Source organism: Candidozyma auris, chromosome 6 (genome assembly GCF_003013715.1).
Source record: "Candidozyma auris chromosome 6, complete sequence".
In the NCBI taxonomy this organism is placed as follows: Eukaryota; Fungi; Ascomycota; class Pichiomycetes; order Serinales; family Metschnikowiaceae; genus Candidozyma; species Candidozyma auris.
Window position 1 is genome coordinate 350,317 of NC_072817.1, and position 23,684 is coordinate 374,000.

The following is a 23,684-nucleotide window of genomic DNA, read 5'->3' on the forward strand; positions in this document are numbered from 1 at the left end:
CTTACCTCTCCGAACGGTATACCAATGTTTCGATATTGCCTATTGAGTACGCCTTCGACTTTGGGTTTTAAAATTTCTCGCCTTCTGTTTGGTAATGATATTCATGTTCTTGCAGATCCTGCTTGGGATGGTCTCAATCCCAGTGATGCCGACTTTTTGGAAACATATTTGAATGACTCTAATTTCATACTTCTATCGCATTCAACGCCGGCGTTCATTGGAGGTTATGCATTGTTATGTTCTAGATTTCCAGTCCTTATGTCTTCGATTCCAGTATACTCTACTGTAGCGGTGACTCAGTTGGGTAGGGTTTCAAGCGTCGAATTTTATCGGGCTAAGGGTCACTTAGGACCAGTTGAAAATGCCTTTTTGGAAGTTCGTGACATTGATGAGTATTTTGATAGAATAATTCTGATCAAGTTCGCCCAAAATGTTAGTGTTCTAGACAATCGCATGTCGTTATCAGCATTCAATGCCGGTCACACTTTGGGCGGTTGCTTCTGGTTACTATTGAGGAAGAAGGTAAAAATTGTCTATGCGCCAGCCTGGAACCAATCAAAAGATTCTTTTTTAGAAGGGGCTGCATTTTTATCAACGAGTAATGAGAATTCGATCACGTCTTTGACTCGACCGACCGCTCTTATAACTGGATCAGAATTGGGTTCAAACTTGTCGCATAAGAAACGGGTGGAGAAGTTGTTGCATCTTGTAGATGCGACACTTGCTAATGGAGGGGCAGTTTTTCTACCTACAACTATATCTGGCAGATTTTTGGAGGTGCTTCATCTCATCGATACCTATTTATCTAATCTTCAAGGTGCTGCTATTCCAGTCTACTTTATTTCATACACCGGAACCAAAGTACTTAGTTATACTTCCAATTTATCTGACTGGATGGCATCGAATATGATGAAAGAGTATGAAGGCTTAAGCGGAGACGACAAAGCTTTTACTAATACACCATTCGATCCTTCTAAAGTTGACTTGCTTTTGGATCCAACGGAGCTAGCGCTGTATCCTGGACCAAAAGTTGTTTTTGCGTCTGGTATCGACCTTCAAGGAGGTGACCTTTCTTCAAAAGCACTACGGTTGCTTTGTCGAGACGAGAGAACCACAATTATCCTCACCGAGAAAAGTTCGCAGACGGCTTCATCATCCCTTGCATCGAAGCTTTATACTGAGTGGTATGAGCATGTTTCAAAACGAAACAATGGTAGTGTGGAAGACGGTGTCCCAATTCCCCTAGAAAAGTGTTTTGCACCAGCTGAGTTCGTCGAGGAGATAGCTTTAAAAGGAACAGATCTAGCATCTTTTAAGGCGGCAGTTAGTGAGCGAAGACATCAAAAAGCTTTGGCCAGTATCAAATCCAAGAGAACTCAAAAACTCCTTCAGTCAAGTTTGCACTCCGATGATTCGGATGATTCTGATGAAGAACCTGGCGAGGGTGGTGAAGAGGAGGCTGATGTCAGTTTCTCAGAATTGAACTCAATAGATCCAAAAAAAAATAATGCTAAAAACGATGGAAGTTCGTCTCTTAATGAAGCAGAGAGAATCATTAGCGACGAAGCCAGGAGCCCAAACAATCATGGGCTTGAATCAAGTGCATCGACAGCGTTCAAGCATACTCTGGATATTAAATCGCCTGCAACTGAATCCAACATTTTTAAAGCGCCTTCAGATGCAGTGGATGAGACCCTCATCTATGAGTTTGTCATTGACCGGTTAGATTCTCAAAAGCCTCTCGATGTGCGAATCACAAATAAATTAAGGCCAAAACAAGCAATGTTTCCAAACATCAATTGGAAAAGAAGGAAAATTGATGATTATGGTGAGATTATTGATCTCAAGGCTTTTAAAAGAGATGATGATCAACAGGCGAGCTCGAAATTGATATCAGAGAGCAAAAGAAAGTTTGAAGAAAATGACAATCAAGGTTGGGGTGAATCAACTAGAAAAGAACGAGCCCGTCACAGTGAAAAAGAGCGTGAAAGCAAGCTTACTCCGCAACAATCATTAAACAACGAAATTTTGAGGAGGTACCTTGATGCTACATTTCAACCAGTGCAGAGGAAAATCGAGAGTAGTGGACTAGGGTCCCCAATCAGGTGCGGTTTGGCATTTATCGACTTTTCTGGTCACGTTGATGCCAGATCAATCAATTTGGTGATATCCTCAATAAAGCCATCCTCTCTCATAATTCTACCAGATTTCAGTTATCATGAGGGATTATCCACGGAGACAAATGGATCGTTCATTTTATCCAGCGCCCATCAAAAGTTGACGAATCTTAGCGAGAAACCTGAGTACGAAGTTCCTCTGGATACTGAGATGAAGCTGGGTACCTTCTTCTCTAACAAAACACAAAAATCACAGATGCATCGAAAGATGGTTGTGACCGTTGCAAAGCCGAACAACTCCATTGAAGTTACAAATGCCGATGGAGTTGGTGGAATCGAGTATGAGGTTTGCCTAGATGATAATTTATGGTCGAACCTCAAATGGTATCTGATAGACAATAAGTACAATGTGGCGCACGTGCAAGGGAGTTCGAAGCTCGTTGCAAAGTCTTGTACCACCTTACAGCACAGCTTCCCTGACCCAGCTGTTCAAGTGTTCCTCGATAGATTGAAGAATCGCAATGAAGCGGATAATGTTTCAGAATCTACAGCGTACGGACACAAAGGTAACTCATTCATGGCTATTGGAGTTATACGAATGCCAGAGTTGAAGAGAAGGCTCAAAGATATTGGCTTCAATGCAGAATTTAAAGGAGAAGGTACATTAGTCGTGGAGGAGACCATTGCAATCAAAAAGGTAGACGAGCGACAACAAAATGACAATAGTTTGGGTGATATTATTATTGATGGTCAGGTTGGGCCAATTTACTACAAGGTGAGGGACTGCATTCGCGAGATGCTTGCCTTTATTTCATAGGTTGCATTTTACGAGCCTTTGAGCCAGTAGTGTACTTATCAAATTTATGTAAAATATTGCGAGCTCTAGTTGGTCAGCCTCATAAACTATCATAAGTATGCAACCTTACTCGAGATCTGGAGGAACAAGGAAATGTTTCTACGAATTTCAGACTTTAGTATCATGCTACACAGCTTCAGAGACCTCCTCGAAAAAGGAGTGTACTCCGAAGTTTGATGACTACTTCGAATGTTTGCACGGTTTTAAAGAGCGGGAGAAGGCGAGATTGATGTATCAGCTGATGAAAAGCAATGATACTAATGACAAGGGTTTTAAGATATCAGACTTTTATAGCACCGACGGTGAGGTGTTCAAGAAGTTGGATTTATTGTGATTACCAAAATCAGTATATAGTGACTGGTAGTTGCGTTCATTAACTAACCTATATATCCAGGTTTAATTCCAATTATCAAGCTTATTATTTGCATTATTGCTTCTTCATCAATGACTTCGTCAATTCACGAGTGGTAACGCTGTAGTGTGAATCAAGTAAGACATTTTCCCATAAGGTAGCACCATAAGCACTAGTGCGCTCCATGCAGACTTCCATGAACTCGTGTTCGTAGCCAAGATAATAGGATTCAGAACTTATCCTATCATTGGTGGACCACAATGACTTTAATGTATCGCCGTATCGATGCAAAAGTTTTTTGACAAACAACAAATTAGCGTTTGTTGTTTTCTCTGCGGTTTGTAAGCATAGTAAATATATCCTCTTCATGAAGAGCATTGAGCGAGTCACTGAACCATTCTTCGACCTAAAAAAAACAAAATCAAGACACCTTAGTAATAGCTCGGAACGAGTCGAGACGTTGACAGCAACTTTTTTCACTCCCAGAGCTTCCTCCAACGGATCAGCAAGTCTTAATGATTTGCTTGATAATTCTAACAATGGATCTAAAGACACATCAGCGAGAATCTTGTACAAATAATCAACAAAGTACGATAGATCAACCGAAAAAGGAAGCTTCCCGCTCTCGGTATGATTTGATATCAACGCGAATGCCGTCGCGATACATAAAAGCAAAATCCTGATTTCATCAGATTGGTACAATCCCTTCGCGCCCGTCTTTTCGATTTCCCATTCACTGGTCACGAGGGAATGTTCACTGAAAACAGTTCCCATAATTTCTTTTAAGACCACAAGGAAGTCCCCCACAAGCTCGACATTTGCCATTGGCCCGAATTTTGAGAGTCCTTCCAAGACTGAGCCAACAAGGTGTCGAGCTTTATTACCATTCTCCGTACTGTTCTGGAGAATGCCAAGATAGAGTTTGAGTATATTCTGAATAATTAAGCTTTGGTTTTGTTCACGTTCTTTTGCAGTAGTCGCCTGCTCGGCCCTTCTCATTTCTTCCTCTATTGCTTTCGTGTCTCTCAAAGCCTTTCGTTCTTTTTTTGAAAGGTGAACTCGCTTTGTTTTCAAAGACCTCCCCGTTCCTAAGGAGGCTGGAAAGGTATTGACATCCTGCAAGACAGATAAGCTCAATAAGATGTTAAGCATCGACTCGTCAACCCTAAAATTCAGCTTTTTGACTTTCAGAGAAATTAGTTTGGTAATTTCCAATGAAATCGATCCATGATCACTATCGTCTTTTAGTAAGTTTTCAATGGTGCGTATACATTTTGTGTGCAAAGCACCAAAGGATGGATCTTTTGATTTCTGACCAATAACTCGAATAGGGATAGAAAATAGCTCGCTGTTGAAATTAAAATACTTCAAGGAAGATTCACATAACTCACATGAGGCATCGATAGCTGTAGATCCCCAGAGAACTTGGTGTTTTGATTCAGTCATCGAGATATACCTTCTGCACAAAATTTCTAGACGTCCTAAAAATGACTGGTAACTCTTTGTAAAGATCTCTTCGAAATTTCTTAACCGTGCGACTTCCTTACTGACCTTCTCTTTCTTCTCCACCTCAGACAACTCCCTAATTTTGTATGATGGTGCCAACGACTTAAAAACAGGGACCAATGCTCCGATTGCAAGCATGCTGCTGGCAAATTCTTCGGAGTCAGCGTAGCGGCACAACACTGTAAGTGATATTCTATTCTCTTCAGGGTCATCCTGTAACTGAGTTGCGTGTCTGGCAATTTCTTCTTTGAGGTTCATTAATCTTTCATGGGGCGCAACATCCGCTTCAACTTGTTTTTCATAAATTAAAGCTTCAAGTTTCGATTTGGGTGTTTTGGTCTGGTCTTCTTTCAACTTCTTCCGTGGAACACGCTGAAGAAGATTACCAACTTTTATTGGAAGACCCTCATCCACTTCTTCGCTGTGTCTCTTTCTGCGCTCATAAGAGGACTCCAAAGATTCATTGGTATCTTCTAAGGTACTTTTCTCTTCAGACTTATCATTATAAGCTCTCTTGTTCTGTAACTCTTTCAGAAGCTGCGCTCTTCTTCTACTCATACCGTCTGAACAGATTGAGATGAGCATCTTCTCCAGATGTACATTCGTGTCACGTGCTTCCGAAACTGGCTCTTCTTGCTCAAGGAAATATCTTTCAACAGTAAATATTGTATCTGTATTATGTATGTTATCAGTATTGAATGAACGATATTCTTTAATAACTTAAGCAGAGGAAGATGAAGCAGGATACCTTGATTGAACATGGCGAAATGTGATTCGTGGTTTCTCGAAGAACATGTCATTTCTTCTCAAAACTCCCCAGGATGTAATCTTACGTTAATAAAAGGACATCCAATTACGAATGTGTAAAAAGAGATTTTTTTAACTCAAACTAATAGAACAATACTAAGTAATAGCTAGAAGATATGACGTAGTTGAATGAGTTGTGAATCTCGTACCACTCTTGCTCACGATTGCCCTTTTTGTAATTGGCGCTTCTCGTTTAGCTCGTAGAATTCGCGACGGTATGCCAACTTCAACCGCCCGAGAAAGAAAGAGACCTGCTTCGTATAAAATCAGCGCGAACCCCTTGTTTGCAATATCTTGATACACCTACGACCAATATGAATCTGAATGATACGTCTCTGGCATTGTTGGCTTCTTCCATGGACAGCACCGCTGGATTTTTGAAAACTAAACTTTCGGGGATCTGGAAGTGCACCTCATGGTGGCAGGTCCTTATCACATTAACTCTAGGTGTGATTGTTTACGATCAAGTTCTGTATTTATTGAAAAAGGGAACGATCGCTGGACCCCGTTTCAAAGTTTGGCCAGTTATTGGCCCATTTTTGGAAAGTTTAGATCCTAAATTTGAAGAGTACATGGAAAAATGGAATTCTGGCCCGTTATCCTGTGTCTCGATTTTCCATAAGTTTGTGGTTATTGCATCTTCGAGGGACTTGGCAAGAAAAATTTTAAGTTCGCCCAAGTACGTGAAGCCATGCGTGGTGGATGTTGCGGTGAAGATTTTGAGACCTACAAATTGGGTATTTTTGGATGGTAAAGCTCACGTTGACTACAGGAGATCGTTGAACGGATTGTTTTCTCAAAAAGCCCTTGAGATATATATCCCTGTCCTTGAGAAGTACATGGATATCTACCTTGATAGGTTCATCGGATATGAGGGTCCAAGAACCTTTTTCCCTGAGTTTAGAGAGTTGCTTTGTGCTTTGTCCTTGCGTACCTTCTGCGGAGATTACATCACAGAAGAACAAATTGCCTTGATTGCTGATAATTATTTCAAAATCACTGCTGCCTTGGAGTTGGTGAATTTCCCAATCATTATTCCATACACCAAGACCTGGTATGGTAAAAAGATTGCCGATGACACAATGAAAATCTTTGAAAGCTGTGCAGCGAAGGCTAAAAAACACATAAATGAGGAGGGTGGAAAACCAGGTTGTGTAATGGATGAATGGATTTATCTTATGAAGGAAGCAAGAGCAAATCACAAAGAGGACCCAGACTCAAAGCTTCTTATCAGAGATTTTTCAAATAAAGAAATCTCTGAGGTTATCTTTACTTTCCTCTTTGCATCTCAGGATGCCTCATCATCGTTGGCTTGTTGGTTGTTTCAAATTGTCGCGGATCGTCCCGATATTGCACGGAAGATTAGAGAAGAACAACTATTAGTCAGAGACAATGATCCCCTGAGGCCACTTACTTTGGAAATGATTAACAAGATGAAATATACCAATTGTGTTGTAAAAGAGTCATTGCGCTACAGACCGCCTGTTCTTATGGTCCCCTACGTTGTCAAACAGAGTTTTCCCGTAACACTGGAGTATACAGCTCTGAAAGGCTCGATGATCGTTCCTACATTATATCCAGCTCTCCATGATCCTGAGGTTTATCCTGAGCCTGATTCTTTCATACCGGAAAGGTGGGAAAACCCCACCGGTGATATGGACAAAAGAAGCTGGTTAGTTTTCGGTACTGGACCTCATGTTTGTCTTGGTAAAGTGTACGTGCTCATGATGTTCACAGGCATGTTGGGTAAATTTCTCATGAACAGCGAGATAAAGCACACCGTGACTCCACTTTCTGAAAAGATTAAGGTCTTCGCTACTATCTTTCCAAAGGACGACTTGATCCTCGAATGGACCGCAAGGAACCCACACTCTTTGGACTAGCTACACTTCAAATTCATAATCACAATCTTATTTTATTCTTATATGCGATTGCATAAAGTAAGAAGAAAAAAAAAGCGGTAAAAAAAAGGAACTAAGCATCATAGGTTGAAGCTGAGATGTTACCACCTCTTCCAGTCCAGTTGACATGAACCCATTGGTCCTTCTTTAAAAAGTCATTCTCCTCACCTGGCAACACTTGGAATGTGTGAGCACCAAAATAGTCTCTCTGAGCTTGCAACAAGTTCGCAGGAAGTTTGGAGGATCTGTATCCATCGTAGAACGACAACGCTGTAGAGAAAGCAGGAACAGGAACGCCATACTCAACAGCCTTCGCAATCGTAGATCTCCAACCCTTTTGAGCTTTGGTCACAGCATCTTGGAAAAATGGGTGGAACAACAAATTTTCCAAATCAGGGTGCTCTCTGTAGGCCGAGGTTATCTCACCCAAGAATACAGATCTGATAATACAACCTCCTCTCCACATCAAGGCAATGGCTGGGTTATTCAACTTCCAGTTGTATTCCTTTGCAGCCTCTCTAATCAACATGAAGCCTTGAGCGTAAGAAATGATCTTAGAAGCATACAAAGCCTGTTCCAAATCATCGACAAATTTTTCCTTGTCGGTGATAGGAGATTCGCCTTCGACAATGGGACCCTTTAACACATTTGCAGCCCTAGTTCTTTCATCTTTAAGGGCAGATAAGCATCTGGCAAAAACAGCCTCACCAATCAATGTCACTGGCATGCCCAAGTCCAATGCATTAACTGCAGTCCACTTTCCAGTCCCCTTCTGACCGGCAGTGTCTAAAATCTTCTCGACGACAGGCTTTCCATCAGTTGGATCATTGAAGTACATGATATCCCTAGTGATTTCAATCAAGAACGAATCCAAAACACCCTTGTTCCATTTAGCGAAAACATCACCAATCTCCTTGTCAGTAAACTTTCCTACTCTTTTTAAGAGATCGTAAGCCTCACAGATCAACTGCATGTCTCCGTACTCAATACCATTGTGGACCATCTTTACGTAGTGGCCAGCCCCTCCGTCACCGACCCAGTCACAACAAGGTTCTCCGTCGGACTTAGCAGCAATAGACTGAAAAATATCCTTGATATGAGGCCAAGCATCTGGATGACCACCAGGCATCAAGGAAGGGCCATAGCGAGCACCTTCTTCACCTCCAGAAACACCAGAGCCGACAAAGAGTATTCCTTGCTGCTTCAACTCTTCGAAGCGGCGATTTGTATCAGGAAAGTGAGAGTTTCCGCCATCGATGATGATATCACCCTTCTCTAAATGTGGCAACAACTGCTCAATGAAAGCATCAACGGGCTTGCCTGCTTTCACCAAAATAACAATACGTCTTGGGCGCTTCAAGTTGGCGCAAAGTTCTTCAATGGAGTGCGCACCAATGATTGATTTACCTTTGGCCTCGTTATTCAAGAAGTCGTCCACTTTTGAGACCGTTCTGTTGTACGCCACCACGGTGAAACCATGGTCGGCAGCATTTAAAATCAAGTTTTGACCCATAACGGCCAAACCAATTAAACCGATATCACCACTGCTATGGTTAGTAAGATGCCTTCTTACAATTGACAACCGCTCTTGCGCTCCCATGATCAATCGGCTCAGAAATCTGTAGTTATTCGCAAAAGGAGGTTTTTAGATTAACTTGGGAATCTTTGAGGTATCCTGAGTCAAACCCTGCTTGAACTAAGTACTTAGATGCGAGCTACCAAAGCAACAGTTTTTTTTGAACAACGCCGAAAATGCGGACTTGCGGAGACAGTACAATCAGCGCTTCCAATAATGTCAATGAATGATGAGTGCTTGTTTAATACATACGTTGGGGTAGACATTTTAATCAAGCAGTATGAGTTTCAATTGACTAAATCGATTGTGAAAAAATCTATCGAATTGAAGATATTTTGAGCAAAACTCATATTTTTTTTTGGGGGAAGTCGTGCATTTATATCACGCACGCAAGAGGCTTTTTTTTTTGTTGAGCCTGGATCAATTTTATTATTCATGCAGATGTGAGAACTGGGCGACAGCCGAAATCGCACACGTAGTCCTCCAAGCTAAAACAAATGGAGTCTGCTGCAGTACTATGTCTCCTCCGTGTGAGGCACACCCTAAAATTCACCAAAAAAGGACGAAAAGTCACGTGACAAACGGAACACCATTAGCCGGAAATTGAAGAATCAGCAAGCATTACATGATTAAGTAAATCCCTACTTGGCACGATGTTGTGCGGTTAATTTGGCAGATTTGCACAATCTGCACCATGCTTATAAAACCATCTTACAATTTTATTGTTAACATTCCCTGTCGCCAACGTTCATGACCCCTCCCCCACTTCAAATGGAGAAAGCGGGGTGTTTAATACTTCTCCCCCACGCAAACCAGCATAGTTTTGAAGTGGCAACGCGCATGTCTCATAGATCCACTCTAAGCTTCGATATAATTAGCAATTACATTGCTCACAAACTTATGTAGATGTCTCTCGAATCAGTGCTTTGAGAATGTAGAATTGGTCCGTTGTTATCTCAATTGGCCGGCTTGCTCTTGAGCCATAATCCAGCGAGGACTATATGCAATATTTTGCATCTTCGTTACCCTGGTGCGTCGAAATATTCTTCAATTGCAACTACTTAATGACAGCTTATGGCTACGTTTACATTTCTTTTACAGATTATAATATACTGATGCATCTTCATGATTGCTGAATCGAGGGCTGCGTGATTATCTACGTAACATCACCTCTTCCGACTAAAAAGTCACCATGTCACGTGGTATGATACGATCCATATTTGCAAAACATGATTCTAAGCACTAATATATAAGTAGCCAGCTACCAAGTCCACTATCGGCATCTTATTTTGGTTTGGAGAAATGCCGATCCCCAAGCCTCATGGCGGCCAATTACAAGATTTGGTATCTCGAGATGAAAATAAGAGAGATAGGCTTTCTCAGGCCATATCGAGAGGAGATTTACCAATAATCACGTTGACGGATAGACAACTATGTGACTTAGAATTATTATTGAACGGTGGTTTCTCCCCTTTGAGCGGGTTTCTCAACGAAGATGACTACAATTCTGTAGTAGAAAACATGAGGTTGAAAACTGTCCAGAACGAAGACGGAGAAGGACTCTTATGGCCCATGCCAATAACACTTGACGTCACAAAACCTGTATCCCAGCGCTTTTCAATTGGCGAAAAAATTGGGTTACAAGATCCAAGAGATAGGCAAATTCTAGCAGTATTGACTGTAGAATCGATATATCGACCAGACAAAGAAAAGGAAGCTAGGCTTGTTTTCAGAGGTGACCCTGAGCACCCAGCCGTGAAGTACTTACATGATGTCGCCGGTGAGTACTATATCGGAGGTTCTCTTGAAGGATTGTCTTATCCGAAGCACTATGATTATTCGGAAATTAGAAAAACTCCTTCTCAATTGAGACAGGAATTTGAAACGTTAGGATGGGGTTCTCACAAGATCGTCGCATTTCAGACCAGAAACCCTATGCACAGAGCTCATAGAGAGCTTACAGTTAGGGCAGCGCGGGACCTAGGTGAAGATAGTCATATACTCATTCATCCAGTGGTAGGTATGACAAAACCTGGTGATATAGACCATCATACCAGAGTGAAGGTGTATCAGCAGATTTTGAAGAAGTATCCTGAAGGGTTAGCAACCCTTGCTCTTTTGCCCTTAGCCATGAGAATGGGAGGCGATAGAGAAGCTTTGTGGCACGCATTAATTCGCATGAACTATGGCGTAGATCATTTCATCGTCGGCAGGGATCATGCTGGACCAGGAAAAAACTCCAAAGGGGTCGATTTTTACGGCCCATACGACGCGCAAGATCTTCTTGCCAAATTCGAGGACGAATTGGCGGGGAAGATCAAGGTTGTTCCGTTCAGAATGGTCACATATTTACCTGATGAGGACAGGTATGCTCCTATAGACACTATCGATACCAATGCTGTGAAGACAGCAAATATCTCAGGAACAGAGTTGAGACAAAGGTTGCGAGATGGGACTGAAATACCCACGTGGTTTTCTTATCCTGAAGTCGTGAAAATTTTACGGGATACAAATCCTCCTCGCTACAGACAAGGATTTGTGTTCCTTATCGATGTAACCGATATCGAGGAAGAACTTGGTGCCATCATCGCATCTGCATTACAGTCATCATTGAATGAGCACTGTGGAGCTCGTAGAGTCACAAGACTTCCAATCAGCTATCAGGATCCATACTTAATCAATGAATTTGTAAGGGCAGGATCTGCTGTGATCGTCCCTGTGCAAGGTGACTATGGCTCAATTGTCACTGCTGTCGGTGAATTCAACACTATTCAGGTCAAATTAAAAAAGAACTCACCAGCAATTTTATACTCCATCAACAATGGAGACTTTGAAAATGCCGAAGAAGCATGTGCAACCGCGATCAAATTATTGCAGTCTAAAGGATTCTTTGTCCATGAGAATTGAGTATTTTTAAACTTAGAAATAGACATATGATTTTTTTATCATTCTATCTCGTACCCTGGCATGGATCCTCTCGAAAGTAGAATCCGCTCTTTCGTATATAGTTTTCCAATCCAATTGGCTAATTGAAACGCCACAATAGATACGACATTTAGGAAGGGTCTTGAAAGCGGCGAAGAGAAAAAGAATAAAACAAAAAGTAAAAACAAAGAACCAGCGCTTACTTGAACTTCAACATTGATAGAAATCAAACAAGTCACATCATGTAGTTCAAAATAACATAAAAACGCGGTGAAACCCTCAAGACTCATGCAGAAACATTGGATAACTAAAAAGATTGCGTGAATAAAAAGCCCTTTAGACATAGTAACTTATCAGACAATCAAGGATTAAAGTATAATGTCTGTTTCAATGTTGGTGTGTCAAGGAATATAAACAGGCACACAGTCAGATGAAGCGTCGTGCAATTGCATGGGCCTCAACATACATTTAACGACAAGATATTTTTATATGTGCGAATTAGAACTAGACTCACAAAAACGAATCAAAAGATATATTCTCTACACGGTTTTTCAGCTTACGCAGAGAAGATGCGTTCTTTACTCAATCATGATCCCGAGTGCATTGTAGACGTACATTTCATCTGAAAAGCAATTGAATAATAAATAACCGTAGCCCACAACCAATAATTAACAAAGGAATGAAGCGAGAATCCATCTTCAATTCTCCAAGGATAGGTATCGCTTTTGCATCAACTATTTCGACCTGTGTAGCAATTCTTCATTTTTGATATCGACCATCTTGTACGGTGATCTTGGGATTGCATTTGGATAACTTTGATTGAATGTAAAGTAATTTACAGCATAATAACGATCTGCGGCAGGTCATTGCTTCTGTTGTTGCTGCACTTGTATGTAGTTTAGAGTTACAAATCTTAATCGCCACAAGTTATGGGGATAGAATACTGTTACCAGATTGCTTATATGTGTGCCTAATAAAATTCTACGAAACTCTCAATCGTAATGAAGAGTTGAGAAGAATCTGGATACGTTCAGTTACTAATTTTTCGGCTCTATTTGTATCCCACAGACAGCAAAGTGTTGCAGTCATAATTCTTGCACAAGATTGGATAGAATCGCACATGGTCTTGACATTTAAAACCGTAGGTAACGAAATAATGAATGATTTCAGTATATTCATTAATACCACACCTCTGTTTGAATCGAGCTTATAGTCTTGAGATTCTATATTTCGCTATATCTTATACTTAAAAATAAAAGCTTTTTTTTTTTGTTACCTCGTTATGAATATGCAGTCGGTTTCCATTATCGTGCATTTTTTCTCCATTACTTTTATTTACATCCTTTGGTGATAACAACACTTTGGAATTGTCTTTTGAGTCAAAATTCTTTACCTTTCATGAAACTAATTTGTCTGCCCTTTAATATTTTTTTATACCATCGATTCACGACTTCTCTATGCTCCGGAAGCCAACCTCTGCGAGATCATTTTACCGACATGTCAAGTTACTTAAAAATCTGCAATTCTGAAATACCCAGATACTTTTCACGTTCTTCTTATATTATATGTGAAGTAATGCAAATGCGGAAACGACGAAGTTTCAAGTGATCTCACTGAATTTCTACAATTAGAGTCATGTTCTTGAATTGAGGATCATCTCCTGTGCCTCTTGCCAGGGTGCTCAACGGTTCACTCAAACCTTATCTGTGTTATGCCGTAAACCTTCCTGTCACTGAACGATAAATTTGTTTATCTCCAACTCATAGAAATCACAACTAACTTTTAGACAATTGATCTTCATAATCGAATCTTTGCACCAATGTCTTTGTGTTATGCTGTTTCACTCACCTATTGCACCGACGAAACTTTTTTGTGAAAAAAAAAAAGAAAAAAAAATAGAAGAGAAAAGAATAGAAAAGTAAAGAAAAGAAGAGAAAAGATGAATACATAATATACATAAAGAGAGTGCGTTCACTGGTTGTAATAAATGACTCTATCATCAAATAATTGCAATGAATCTCGCAAGGTCAGTTTAATAAAGCATCGGATATCTTCGGATAAGACTGATTGGAAAAACGAAAAATGAGGTGAAAAACGCCCACATTGATGTACAGGAAAAAGATTCTAACGGTTCGTTACCGTTATGTGGCCCAAAGCAATTGTGTTGGACTTGGACTATACCATATGGCCATGTTGGTGTGACACACATCTTTCTTTGCCGTTATCAAAAGCTCTGAAGACTGGTATCGAAGATGGCAGAGGGTTTAAATTGTACTTATTTGACGATGTTAGCTCCATAGTGAAACTTCTTTCTAATAGCGGTGTGATATTGATTGCTGCAAGTCGAACAGCAAGACCTGACATTGCAGAAAAATTGCTTACGTTATTTCATATAGATGACAAGCCTTTGATTAGCTTTTTCCGCTCATTGCAATGGGGTCAAGGTTCGAAGATCAACCACGTGGAAAAGGCTGCATGTGAACTCCACATTGAAGAAGAGCTCAGAAGAGGTGATGTCATTCTTTTTGATGACGAAGCACGAAACCGCGATGTTGAAGAAGTCAACTGCTATTTCTTTAAAATTAACCAAAATGAGGGGTTAACATTCCCTGTGTTCAATGAAGCTTTAGAAGTGTGGAGAAAAAGTCGGTTCGGATGTCTGTAAATGAACCCAATATTCGAACTGCCCTATAGGCCAAAATTTGATGAGATTGCCAACTATGAGCGCAAGAACGATCTTGCGTAATATTGTAAAATCGAGGTTTACTTGGGGTGATGTGCTAGCATCTTGGCTTTCCTTCAGCAATTGCTGCAAACTTTGATAATTTGACTTTCCGGAGAGAGATTGCTCAATAAATCTAGTTTAGATATATCGATGCTTGCGGAATTTGCCTGGCCCACATTGAATGAATAACTTTCATCTATCAAGAATGACTCCATTTCTGAAGTGATATCAAAGTCCGATTAATGAAAGAGGTGATGATATAGATCTAAACTAAGATTTTAAAACAGGATGTGCTCTGAACTCTTAATTGTAATTCTTGATAGGATTACGTTTCATGTTTCCTTTGCAATTAATCAGCGGTCCCATCATTGAAAGTGAATCTGGTATACAGGTTTTGAACCTTTACCCCACAACTCGGACCAAATCACTTATTTAAGTTGTCAAATTAACCTAGAAGGAGTACAGCCATGCATTCCACTACTGTCAGTCACGAAACGACGGCTTCTCTTCGAGTCAATATAAATGGTAGCACCGAGACAGACATATTTACCGTGTCAAAGTCTGTGTTGCTTCATCTTGAAAGTAAAGAGGGGTGTCTCGAACTACTTCGGAAGTTATACAGTTCAAGGCATGAGTGGCGAAAGCTAAAACCTGAATTCGTGAAATTATTGCGAAGTTCCAAGAAGCATAAAACTTATATGCCGCTTGAGAATGTGCCCGACTTTCGAGAGATGAAGAGAAGTTTAAAAGTGAAGAATTATGTTAGCGTTTTGTTGCTTTATGATAGGACAAGTATCATTGACAACCAAATTAAAAGACTTCCTGATGATGTCTTACTGAGCCTGATTTCACAAACCTCCGAGACCAGAAAGCTCAATAGTTCTGCCCTGGTGTCTAGTCCTCTCCATCGAAACATTGTTAATGATAGCTCGTATCTTATGGCCTTCTGTGATCTCTGCTTTCCAGAGCAGTTCTTTAAGGAAGTAAATGGAGTATGCTTCAAGTGCACTGTTTGCAATGATTTCGTACTATGTGAAACCTGTATCAACAGACTTGAAGTTCCCTGTCACCGAGAAAAACACCCAATGATGCTCATAAATCTATATAGTAGTAGAGCAGTTAAACCTAAGAACTACAGAATAACTGATGAAATCATCTCCCCATCCCATCCAATCTTTGCTGGTGGCAACGACGTATTCCAAGAAACGTCATCGAATCGGATGATACACCAAGTAACGAATCACTCAGTGATGATTACATCCAGTTTCGAAGAGATGTGGTGTATATTAACTCCCTTTACAGATGATCTCGCAGAGATGCAACTTCACAACCATTCAGGTGCGTTATTCGCGAGCGATCATTTGAGAATAATTTTCACTGATTACAATGCTTCATGGAAGCATTCAATCAGAATGGAGAAACCTATGATTATCCCGCACTCTCAATCACTTACAATTCATATGAAGACGACTACTGAGTCGTTGAGCAAAACTCACTGCATCACCCTAGTGAAAGATGATGGGCCTGTTTTTAACTTTACTCGCACAAAGCAGCCTTCGATCATGAAATACTCTCTTTGTGCAAGTAGCGGGGTATCCGTACCTGAGCAGGCTCTGAAGAAAACAATGAATGTAAGGGCTGAATCGGGACGGGTACAATTGATGCCCGACCTAAAACTCTGTCCTTTGACTGAACCTTTCTCACACTTGACCACTGTGATGAAGCCCTATTCAACTGCTGTGGAACACGGTGCTACAAACATTTACGAGAGCGACAACTTTGATGAGTTTGAGATTATTTCGGACGTGGAAAATGTAGCGTAAATAATTTGATGTTGTACTTGTTCGATGCATATCTCACGTACAGCATACCTTTTGTTGAAAATACTACTGTAAGGTAGACAGGACGTCACACGTGACCGTATGGGCAGTGGAAGGAACAAGAGTTGCCTGTCCAAAGAGATCCTTCTTGGAGGTACTGGAAGTAGTTGAAGACATATTCGAGTTGATAAAGCTATAAACCTAGTAGAACGGATATGAGTAGGTTTTTCCCTAGAGAAAGGATAAAGCATGAAAAGAGAGCTCATACTTATAGACGAGAGAAATAGGAGTAAGGGAAGGTCTGGAACTCCTATGATTAGATGAACCTTCCTTCGTCAATGTGTCATAAGAGAATTATCCCTTCCAGGTATTCTCGTCTAACTCATGCACAAGTTGTTCTTCGTCAACTTGAGCTAGACCTGTACATCCGAAATATGATGCACAACACCTTTTTATCCTGCATATTAGTTCAGAACTCAAGAATCGGTAAAGAAGTTCAGCCTTATCGAGCATGGTGAACATCAAAGAAGCAGCTCCCGAAAGTGAGGGTATGTACTTCCAAATTTATTATTTATTTCCTCGTGCTAACACAAAAGAACAAAAAATCAAGCAGAAATGCAGTGAGTTGAAGAAGAGAATACAGGAAGTTGAGGAGTGTAATGAAGTGTCTCTTCTTGCTCTATCAAGGACTAGGGCCTCAATTAGACGATCTAGGATACAGCATGCTGTTCTTTTAGAGAGGCTTCAGGATCGTTTATCCTCCACATCTAGCGCAGAGCCGAACCGTCCGTGGCTGCCTGCGTACTTGGATGACAACTTTACTTCAAAGAAAAATTCAGGGCCACCTAATTCGAGCGTGTTGGGTTCCAAGGATAAGGTAGACAACCCTCAATCTCGTGAGATTTTTGACTACTTCAAATTTACTGAGGGTAAACAATATCAATCATCAAGCGAAGAGGTCAAGCATGAAATTCTTCGAAATAAATGGAACCAAATGTCTTCTGAGGAACGATGCACTATCGCCAAAAGGTTTGAGCTCGAACAATGTGAGACCAGAGAAAATCACATTTGCGAATCGAATGAAGTTGAACAAAAGAATACTGAATCGGAGGACGAGTTTTCATCTCGAGAGGTCGAACGGGAAATCAGGGCAAGAGAGATTTCATAGTACAACATAATTTTATCTCTTACGCATCTTCGCTTTTCTGCATTGTCATTCTATTTCATTTGAACCTCAAAGTCTTCTCTTTTTCGCTTTGTAGAAGCCATTGTCATCTTTATTATGTTTGCGCTTTTCTCTAAATCGAGCATGTTTTTTCAATCTTCTCTCAGACGCCTTTTCCGGATTATCAATTAAGAGCTGTGCTCTCTCAGCTTTGCGCCTAGCTCGACGCTTGGATACTTCGGACGTTGCCGCAGTGAACATTTTAGTAAACTCGGATGTTCCGAGCCTCTCCTCAGCTATTTTAAAGCAACGCTGTTGAAGCTCCTCGACTGCATCGCCGTCTTCAGCATCTGCATTCTCGATCCCTTTGAATGTAGTCATATATTCTTGAGCAAACACTCGAAGCTTTTCGATTGACATAAGAACGGCAATGCCAATTGTCAATTCAAGCGCAGCAATTCTTGTCTCGCGTTTCAGTGGCTGGGAAAGGTTCCTTCTAAGCAAAGAAAGACATCGATATTCTATCATATCGGTTTGAAACTCGAAGGTGAATTCGTTTTCTGGCTCTTTTTCTGAAATATGATGACAATACTTGTAGGCGTTCTTTTCACAAAATTTGTAAATCATTTGAATGTTTCTCACCGATAGTTTACTTAAAGCCTCGGTAATATTAGGAGCAGCAAGCTGTCTCAACAAACGGTAACACACGTTTTGAAGAAACTTTGGCTCTTTATATTCCATGGTATTTGCGCCCCGACTTAGCAAACAATAAAAGAGCTTCGAGCTGGAATGTCTAACCCATGAATGTGGATAAAGAAGGCAATCAGAAATTCGGTTCCAAAATTCGAGGCTTTCCTTCCATGGTGTCTTGTTGTGATTAATGTAGACGAATTCCAGGACGTCAAGGGCGATGTATATATTCTCCCATTGAAAGTTTTCAGATTCATCCGAAATAGACGATGAAAGATATTCTTCAATTACTTGCGAAGCAGCAATATCAAGAGATTGACATTGCTCAAGTCCGTATTGTTCCAAATATATTTTGTATGTCACAAGACCACATCTTCGTAAGAGATCTTTCCTTGAGTTATGAAGCCAAGATATAACAAGCGATCTCAAAACTTCATGTTTAGATTGACTTGTTCTGGAAAAAAGCGCCTTAATCAAAGCAGAAGCCATTTCGCGGCATTTGGTCAGCTCGTCTATGACAGTCACTTTGGCAAGGCCAACGAAAAAGCTTGATGCATATGCATCGACGATAGATGAGGATGATTTCAAAACGATCGAATGAATCAACTCCATCACTGACTGACGACCACTAATCGTTGGATAAGCTAGATTTTCAATCATGAACTTGAAGCACAGTTCAAGCCGCTTTTCCCCTTGATTATACAGAAGCAAGAATTTGAAATAGAGTCTTCTTGCGATGTCTCTAATCTCTTGAAAGTGATTCACCACCATGATGCTTAAAATTCTATCCATCAAATCGTAGACCTCCGCCAAATCGATTCGGCGTGCAAGAATGGCCCCTACGAGATCGAATGCTGCACTCTGATTTTCTGGATTTTCGAGATCAGGAGTGATCTTGGTAATAAGCGCCCGTACCACGTTATCCGTGCAAAAGCAACATCCCTTGTGCCTTAACGCAGTGGCAATGTACCTCAACGATACTTGCGACAGTTCGGCTTTCGTTGATGGACTTTCCATAACAAATTCCACGGCCTTACTGAAAACTTCCTTAAAGAATGTGTCACGCTGCGCGTCAAAGTTCAACTTCACTATTGTTGTTGCTACCTTCATCGATACAACGGTCAATGCCTCATTTGCTGAATTTATATTGCGAGACAATAAAGGAATGAAGCCATCCATGTTTTGAGGACTGAGTAGTTTTTTGTGCTTCCCGGTAATAGTTCGAAGTAACTCTAGGGCAATACGTTGAACATGATGGGTGTATTGGGCGTGATCATTGTCGATAGTTGAGGGTGCTGAATCAAGATTGACCAAGAAATGAGATTCATCCTTTTGAAAAGTTTTTCTGATACCTTCCTCATCTGAGCCTTGAATAGAAGATACGTGAATTGCGTAGCATAGAATCAACATTTCTTTGGAATTCGCAGCCTCATTTTTTAGTAGACCCTGGGAGATTCTTCGCAAAAGTTCATCAAGCATTCTCTCCGTCTTTAACGGTAGCGATTGCTTCAAAAGAGTCTTGATTGGGTTGAGAACTGTATCAAATTCACTTAGATCGAGCTTCGAGCAGAGAAGTTCCATGCTATCATAACTTTTCTTGGCTTTCACTTCTCTCATCTTGCTAACGTACCCATCTGCGTCCTTTTCCTTACCAGAAGCACCAAATATGTCCTCCATGATGATGTTGATAACTTCTGAAGCACACAGATCAAGCTCTCCATGCTTCACGTTGGATATCAATTCACGAAGTAGTTCATGAAGAGTGAAGCTTAATACATGAATCTGTGATCCCCTAGAAAGGGCAGCCTTGAGTTCGCGGATGATGTATGGAAGAAATGTGGCACCCAAATGGCTTGCTGCTTTGCAAAGAGCCTTTCTAGCGCCATCTCTCAATTCCTGAGATTTTGATCTCAAGACCTGGCATGTACCGATCAAGACGCTCGGAAGTTCGCTTTTAACAATGTCGTTGGTCAACCGTAATAATGCCAACACGCACGCCTCGAGAAGCGGTAAACGCATTATGATAGTACTATCGTCTCTTTTCGAAAGGACTTTCTTCAACGGGTGAATAACTGTGTTCAACATGTTTCTATCGAGATCGGACTCGGACAGAATGGATGCACAAGAGTTATCATGCTCAAAATAAGCAGATCCATTGCTAATGAGCTGCAAAACCACCTTACTTGCATCCTTGATGTGATCTGCATTGCTTGAGCAAATATTTATGTACTTGCGAAGAAAAGCGTTAAATGTGGGCCAAGGCAACACACAGGCGAGGGAGCCAAATGTCTTGTGAGCATCTTCTGTTAGATTCCTTGATTTCTCGTCCGTGCATAGTAAATAGTTCTCAAGCAATGGAATAATGTAGTACTCGACAGAGGAAGGTGACAATTCATGACGCCTTCCTATGAGATCACGCACAGCTCTTTGACGTGCAGTAATCTGGAGGTGTTGCATGTTAACGAAGAAGTCAAGCTCCTCATTCTCTGACCTTAAGCATTTCAAATCATTTAAGTTCGGCAATAGCTCTGAAAATAACGACAAGTTACCAAGTAAATCAAGATAGGCATTCCGGACATCGTCATTGTGGTTTGCGAGACCATGTCGAATGGCTGGATTGATAAAATAATCAAAATTTTCTTTAAACTTCTCTTTTGCTTGCGGCGAGTCGATTTTTGAAACATAAGTCACGAGATTTTTAATAGCTGCAGACGCATTTAGTCTAAGAATGCTCTCATCCTTATTGTCCATGTAAAAGAGAGAGTTTGCCACGAATAGACACCAAAAATCATACGGATTTGACCTGAAAAAATCCTCATTCAAACCATCAAACCCATCAAGAATCATATCAAAATTGTATGTGTCCGAATTATAGGATGCCCGACCATTGAGAAGACTCAAAATTTTGGCTGAACTCGCTAGCTCGCCAAATTTTGAGGATAAAGAATCGATAAATGTGATCACAGCATTTCTTAAGCCATTGTCGTTTGAAAAGCGTAAAGTTGTTGAACAAGTCCAGATTGGCTGAGAAAATTCAGAGATTTCACAGTCAACTGATCTGACTATAATCGATAATGAAAGAAGGATGCTTACCTTATCCAGAGGCTTAATGTAGAATGATGACTTCTTCAAAGCGTTGCATGATGCACTCATGAATCTTAATTTATCATCATCACGTTTCAAAAAGTTTCCCTGAACGATGAGAAGCAAGAGTGTTGCGCATCTTGATAGAATATCCTTGTTTCTCGAATCTTGTAAAAATTGAGGTAAGCAATTAAACAATCCTTCAATCATGATTGCAAAATATTGAACGGATTCATCGGTCATCAAACCTTGCTTGGTGAACACAGATATAAAGCTATCCAAAATGCTGATTACCACATCATCTTTGCAGTTTTTGTTTACCAACAAGGATAGTACGGCTCTCAATGGTAGCCAGTCGTCCAACTTAAAGAATGACAAATAATTAGTCATTTCGACACGACTTAGAATGAAATCAAGTAGCGAGGATGTTTGTTCAGTATGTTCAGCTGCAAAATTTTCCATACGAGGTTGTAAAACGAATTCGTATAAGGCCGGCATCAAATCTTTCCAATTTAAGTCGGTTCCAGCGATTTTATCTAAAGTTGTCAAACACTTGAACGCATTTTGTCTCAACCCCTTGAGATTCACACCAGTGGTTTCCTCATCGGAAGAGTCGATTAATTCTTGAGTGCAAATAAGGACGTAAACAAGTGGGAAGGAAGTCTCTGCAACAAGATCTTTGTACTTATAACCCAATGAATCATAAACTTCTGCAAGCATGTTGATGAAACCAGCCATGGTTTTTGTATTTTTGAAGATAGTTGTCTTTCTCTCCCTGGACAGAAAGAATGTTTGCCATGGAATCCTGTTGCTCATCTGCGAAAGGAACATTTTGATGAATCTCCTAGGTAAATTGGGAAGCAATGTCGCAACCGTGAATTTTGCCCCTGTTCTTGCATGCTTTCGACCTGAGAACTGAATCTTTCCGAAAAGGATTTGGACAATCACAGGAAAGACTACATTCTCGTCCGCTTCGTGAACTCGTCCACTAGAGTTATCTCCTACCAAATTCATCAACTCCTCTTTGAAAAGTCTTTCATCAAGAAGGTTGAACAAATTGTCGCGGTACTTCTCGGGTAAACAATCAAGGGCAAAGAGCGTCTTTAAAGCGACTTCTTGTAGATTCTTATTCTTTGAGCTCAAGGTTGACATGATGATTCTTTTGAGAGCATCTGCATGATTTCTCAACCTTAAAGAGCTGACAATGTTCAAAATAGTGACTTTGTCCTCTGATGTCCACTCTTCATTTGAATCATTTGCGAACATGGAAAATGTGAGTTCTATGACTTCTTCAGTTTGGGACTTCACGAGCCTAGGAACCACGCTTAAGCAGTAAAGTAATCTCGATCTTATGACGACACTAAACAGGTCTTGTTTTTTGTTCATTTGGCGTTCTCGACGGAGCCACAATGTGAGTTGCTCAGTATTCTGTGGTAAAAAATTGCAAACTCGGTAAGCGTAATCTTCAAATAAATGTTCGTCAAGCCTTAGAAATGAACTAAAATGGCTTACATTTTCTGTATCGCATCTGTTTCGATTACCATTCTGAGTCTGAGGTGTTCTGTGTGCCTGCTTTAAAAGAAGTGCACCCATGAATTCGTCAAATCTCGTATTCGTGATGCTCTTGAGACCTTCATGCACGGCTTGCCAGCAAGGTTGAAACTTATTGGAGAGAAGCCCGATGACGTAATGAGATAGAACTTGAATCATTACAGTCAGTGTCTTCATGGCTGCGAATTGCCGAAAAACTTCAGATACCCTAGCTCTGATGTTGTTGGCATTTGATACATCTAATGAGATTTGATCTATCAACATAAACTGACTCAAAAGCGGTTCGTTCTCGGGGCAGGAAATCATGAGGATCTCAGTGCTGGCTAGGCGAAGTTCCTTATGTGAGGATGAAAGATTTCGTATACAAAAAGTAATAACGTCTGCCGAGATATATGCTTTAGAGCCGACAAATTGCCTCAATGAATTTATGTATACAACAGACTCTTTGCATACCAGTACTGTTTTGTTAATGAAATCGACCATATTAAATCGACATTTTTCCTCAGTAGGATTTGCCAGGCATTTGTAATAAAGGTTGATTAGATGGCCAATGAGATCTGCTGCTTCGCTCACATTGTGACGGGACAAGACTGTGTCAAGTACATCGCA

At 40.6% G+C, this 23,684-nt stretch overlaps 8 protein-coding genes across 8 annotated transcripts; 5 read left to right on the top strand and 3 right to left on the bottom strand. All coding sequences in view use genetic code 12, as the record gives it.

The window, feature by feature from the left end:
• Window positions 1-24: 24 nt before the first annotated feature.
• CJI96_0004848 (cleavage polyadenylation factor subunit CFT2) lies at window positions 25-2,934 on the top strand (the record flags this gene model as incomplete). The annotated part of the gene is made up of 1 exon (XM_029033924.2): window positions 25-2,934. The coding sequence occupies one exon, from the start codon at window positions 25-27 to the stop codon at window positions 2,932-2,934; it is 2,910 nt and encodes a 969-aa protein (XP_028891487.2).
• A 466-nt stretch (window positions 2,935-3,400) lies between these two features.
• CJI96_0004849 (uncharacterized protein) lies at window positions 3,401-5,389 on the bottom strand (the record flags this gene model as incomplete). Its single annotated transcript, XM_029033926.2, has 1 exon — window positions 3,401-5,389. The coding sequence occupies one exon, from the start codon at window positions 5,387-5,389 to the stop codon at window positions 3,401-3,403; it is 1,989 nt and encodes a 662-aa protein (XP_028891489.2).
• Window positions 5,390-5,952: 563 nt separating this feature from the next.
• Window positions 5,953-7,521, top strand: CJI96_0004850 (C-22 sterol desaturase; the record flags this gene model as incomplete). Its single annotated transcript, XM_029033927.2, has 1 exon — window positions 5,953-7,521. The coding sequence occupies one exon, from the start codon at window positions 5,953-5,955 to the stop codon at window positions 7,519-7,521; it is 1,569 nt and encodes a 522-aa protein (XP_028891490.2).
• A 91-nt stretch (window positions 7,522-7,612) lies between these two features.
• CJI96_0004851 (phosphogluconate dehydrogenase (decarboxylating) GND1) lies at window positions 7,613-9,381 on the bottom strand (the record flags this gene model as incomplete). The annotated part of the gene is made up of 2 exons (XM_029033928.2): window positions 7,613-9,083; window positions 9,368-9,381. 2 exons carry the CDS (start codon window positions 9,379-9,381, stop codon window positions 7,613-7,615), a joined length of 1,485 nt encoding a protein of 494 aa, XP_028891491.1.
• Window positions 9,382-10,307: 926 nt separating this feature from the next.
• On the top strand, window positions 10,308-12,022 carry CJI96_0004852 (sulfate adenylyltransferase; the record flags this gene model as incomplete). Its single annotated transcript, XM_054702232.1, has 2 exons — window positions 10,308-10,317; window positions 10,377-12,022. The coding sequence occupies 2 exons, from the start codon at window positions 10,308-10,310 to the stop codon at window positions 12,020-12,022; spliced, it is 1,656 nt and encodes a 551-aa protein (XP_054558207.1).
• Window positions 12,023-14,183: 2,161 nt separating this feature from the next.
• On the top strand, window positions 14,184-14,705 carry CJI96_0004853 (Mg-dependent acid phosphatase; the record flags this gene model as incomplete). Its single annotated transcript, XM_029033930.2, has 1 exon — window positions 14,184-14,705. The coding sequence occupies one exon, from the start codon at window positions 14,184-14,186 to the stop codon at window positions 14,703-14,705; it is 522 nt and encodes a 173-aa protein (XP_028891493.1).
• A 2,391-nt stretch (window positions 14,706-17,096) lies between these two features.
• CJI96_0004854 (uncharacterized protein) lies at window positions 17,097-17,753 on the top strand (the record flags this gene model as incomplete). Its single annotated transcript, XM_029033932.2, has 2 exons — window positions 17,097-17,133; window positions 17,182-17,753. 2 exons carry the CDS (start codon window positions 17,097-17,099, stop codon window positions 17,751-17,753), a joined length of 609 nt encoding a protein of 202 aa, XP_028891495.2.
• A 66-nt stretch (window positions 17,754-17,819) lies between these two features.
• CJI96_0004855 (uncharacterized protein) lies at window positions 17,820-22,910 on the bottom strand (the record flags this gene model as incomplete). The annotated part of the gene is made up of 1 exon (XM_029033933.2): window positions 17,820-22,910. The coding sequence occupies one exon, from the start codon at window positions 22,908-22,910 to the stop codon at window positions 17,820-17,822; it is 5,091 nt and encodes a 1,696-aa protein (XP_028891496.2).
• Window positions 22,911-23,684: the final 774 nt, after the last annotated feature.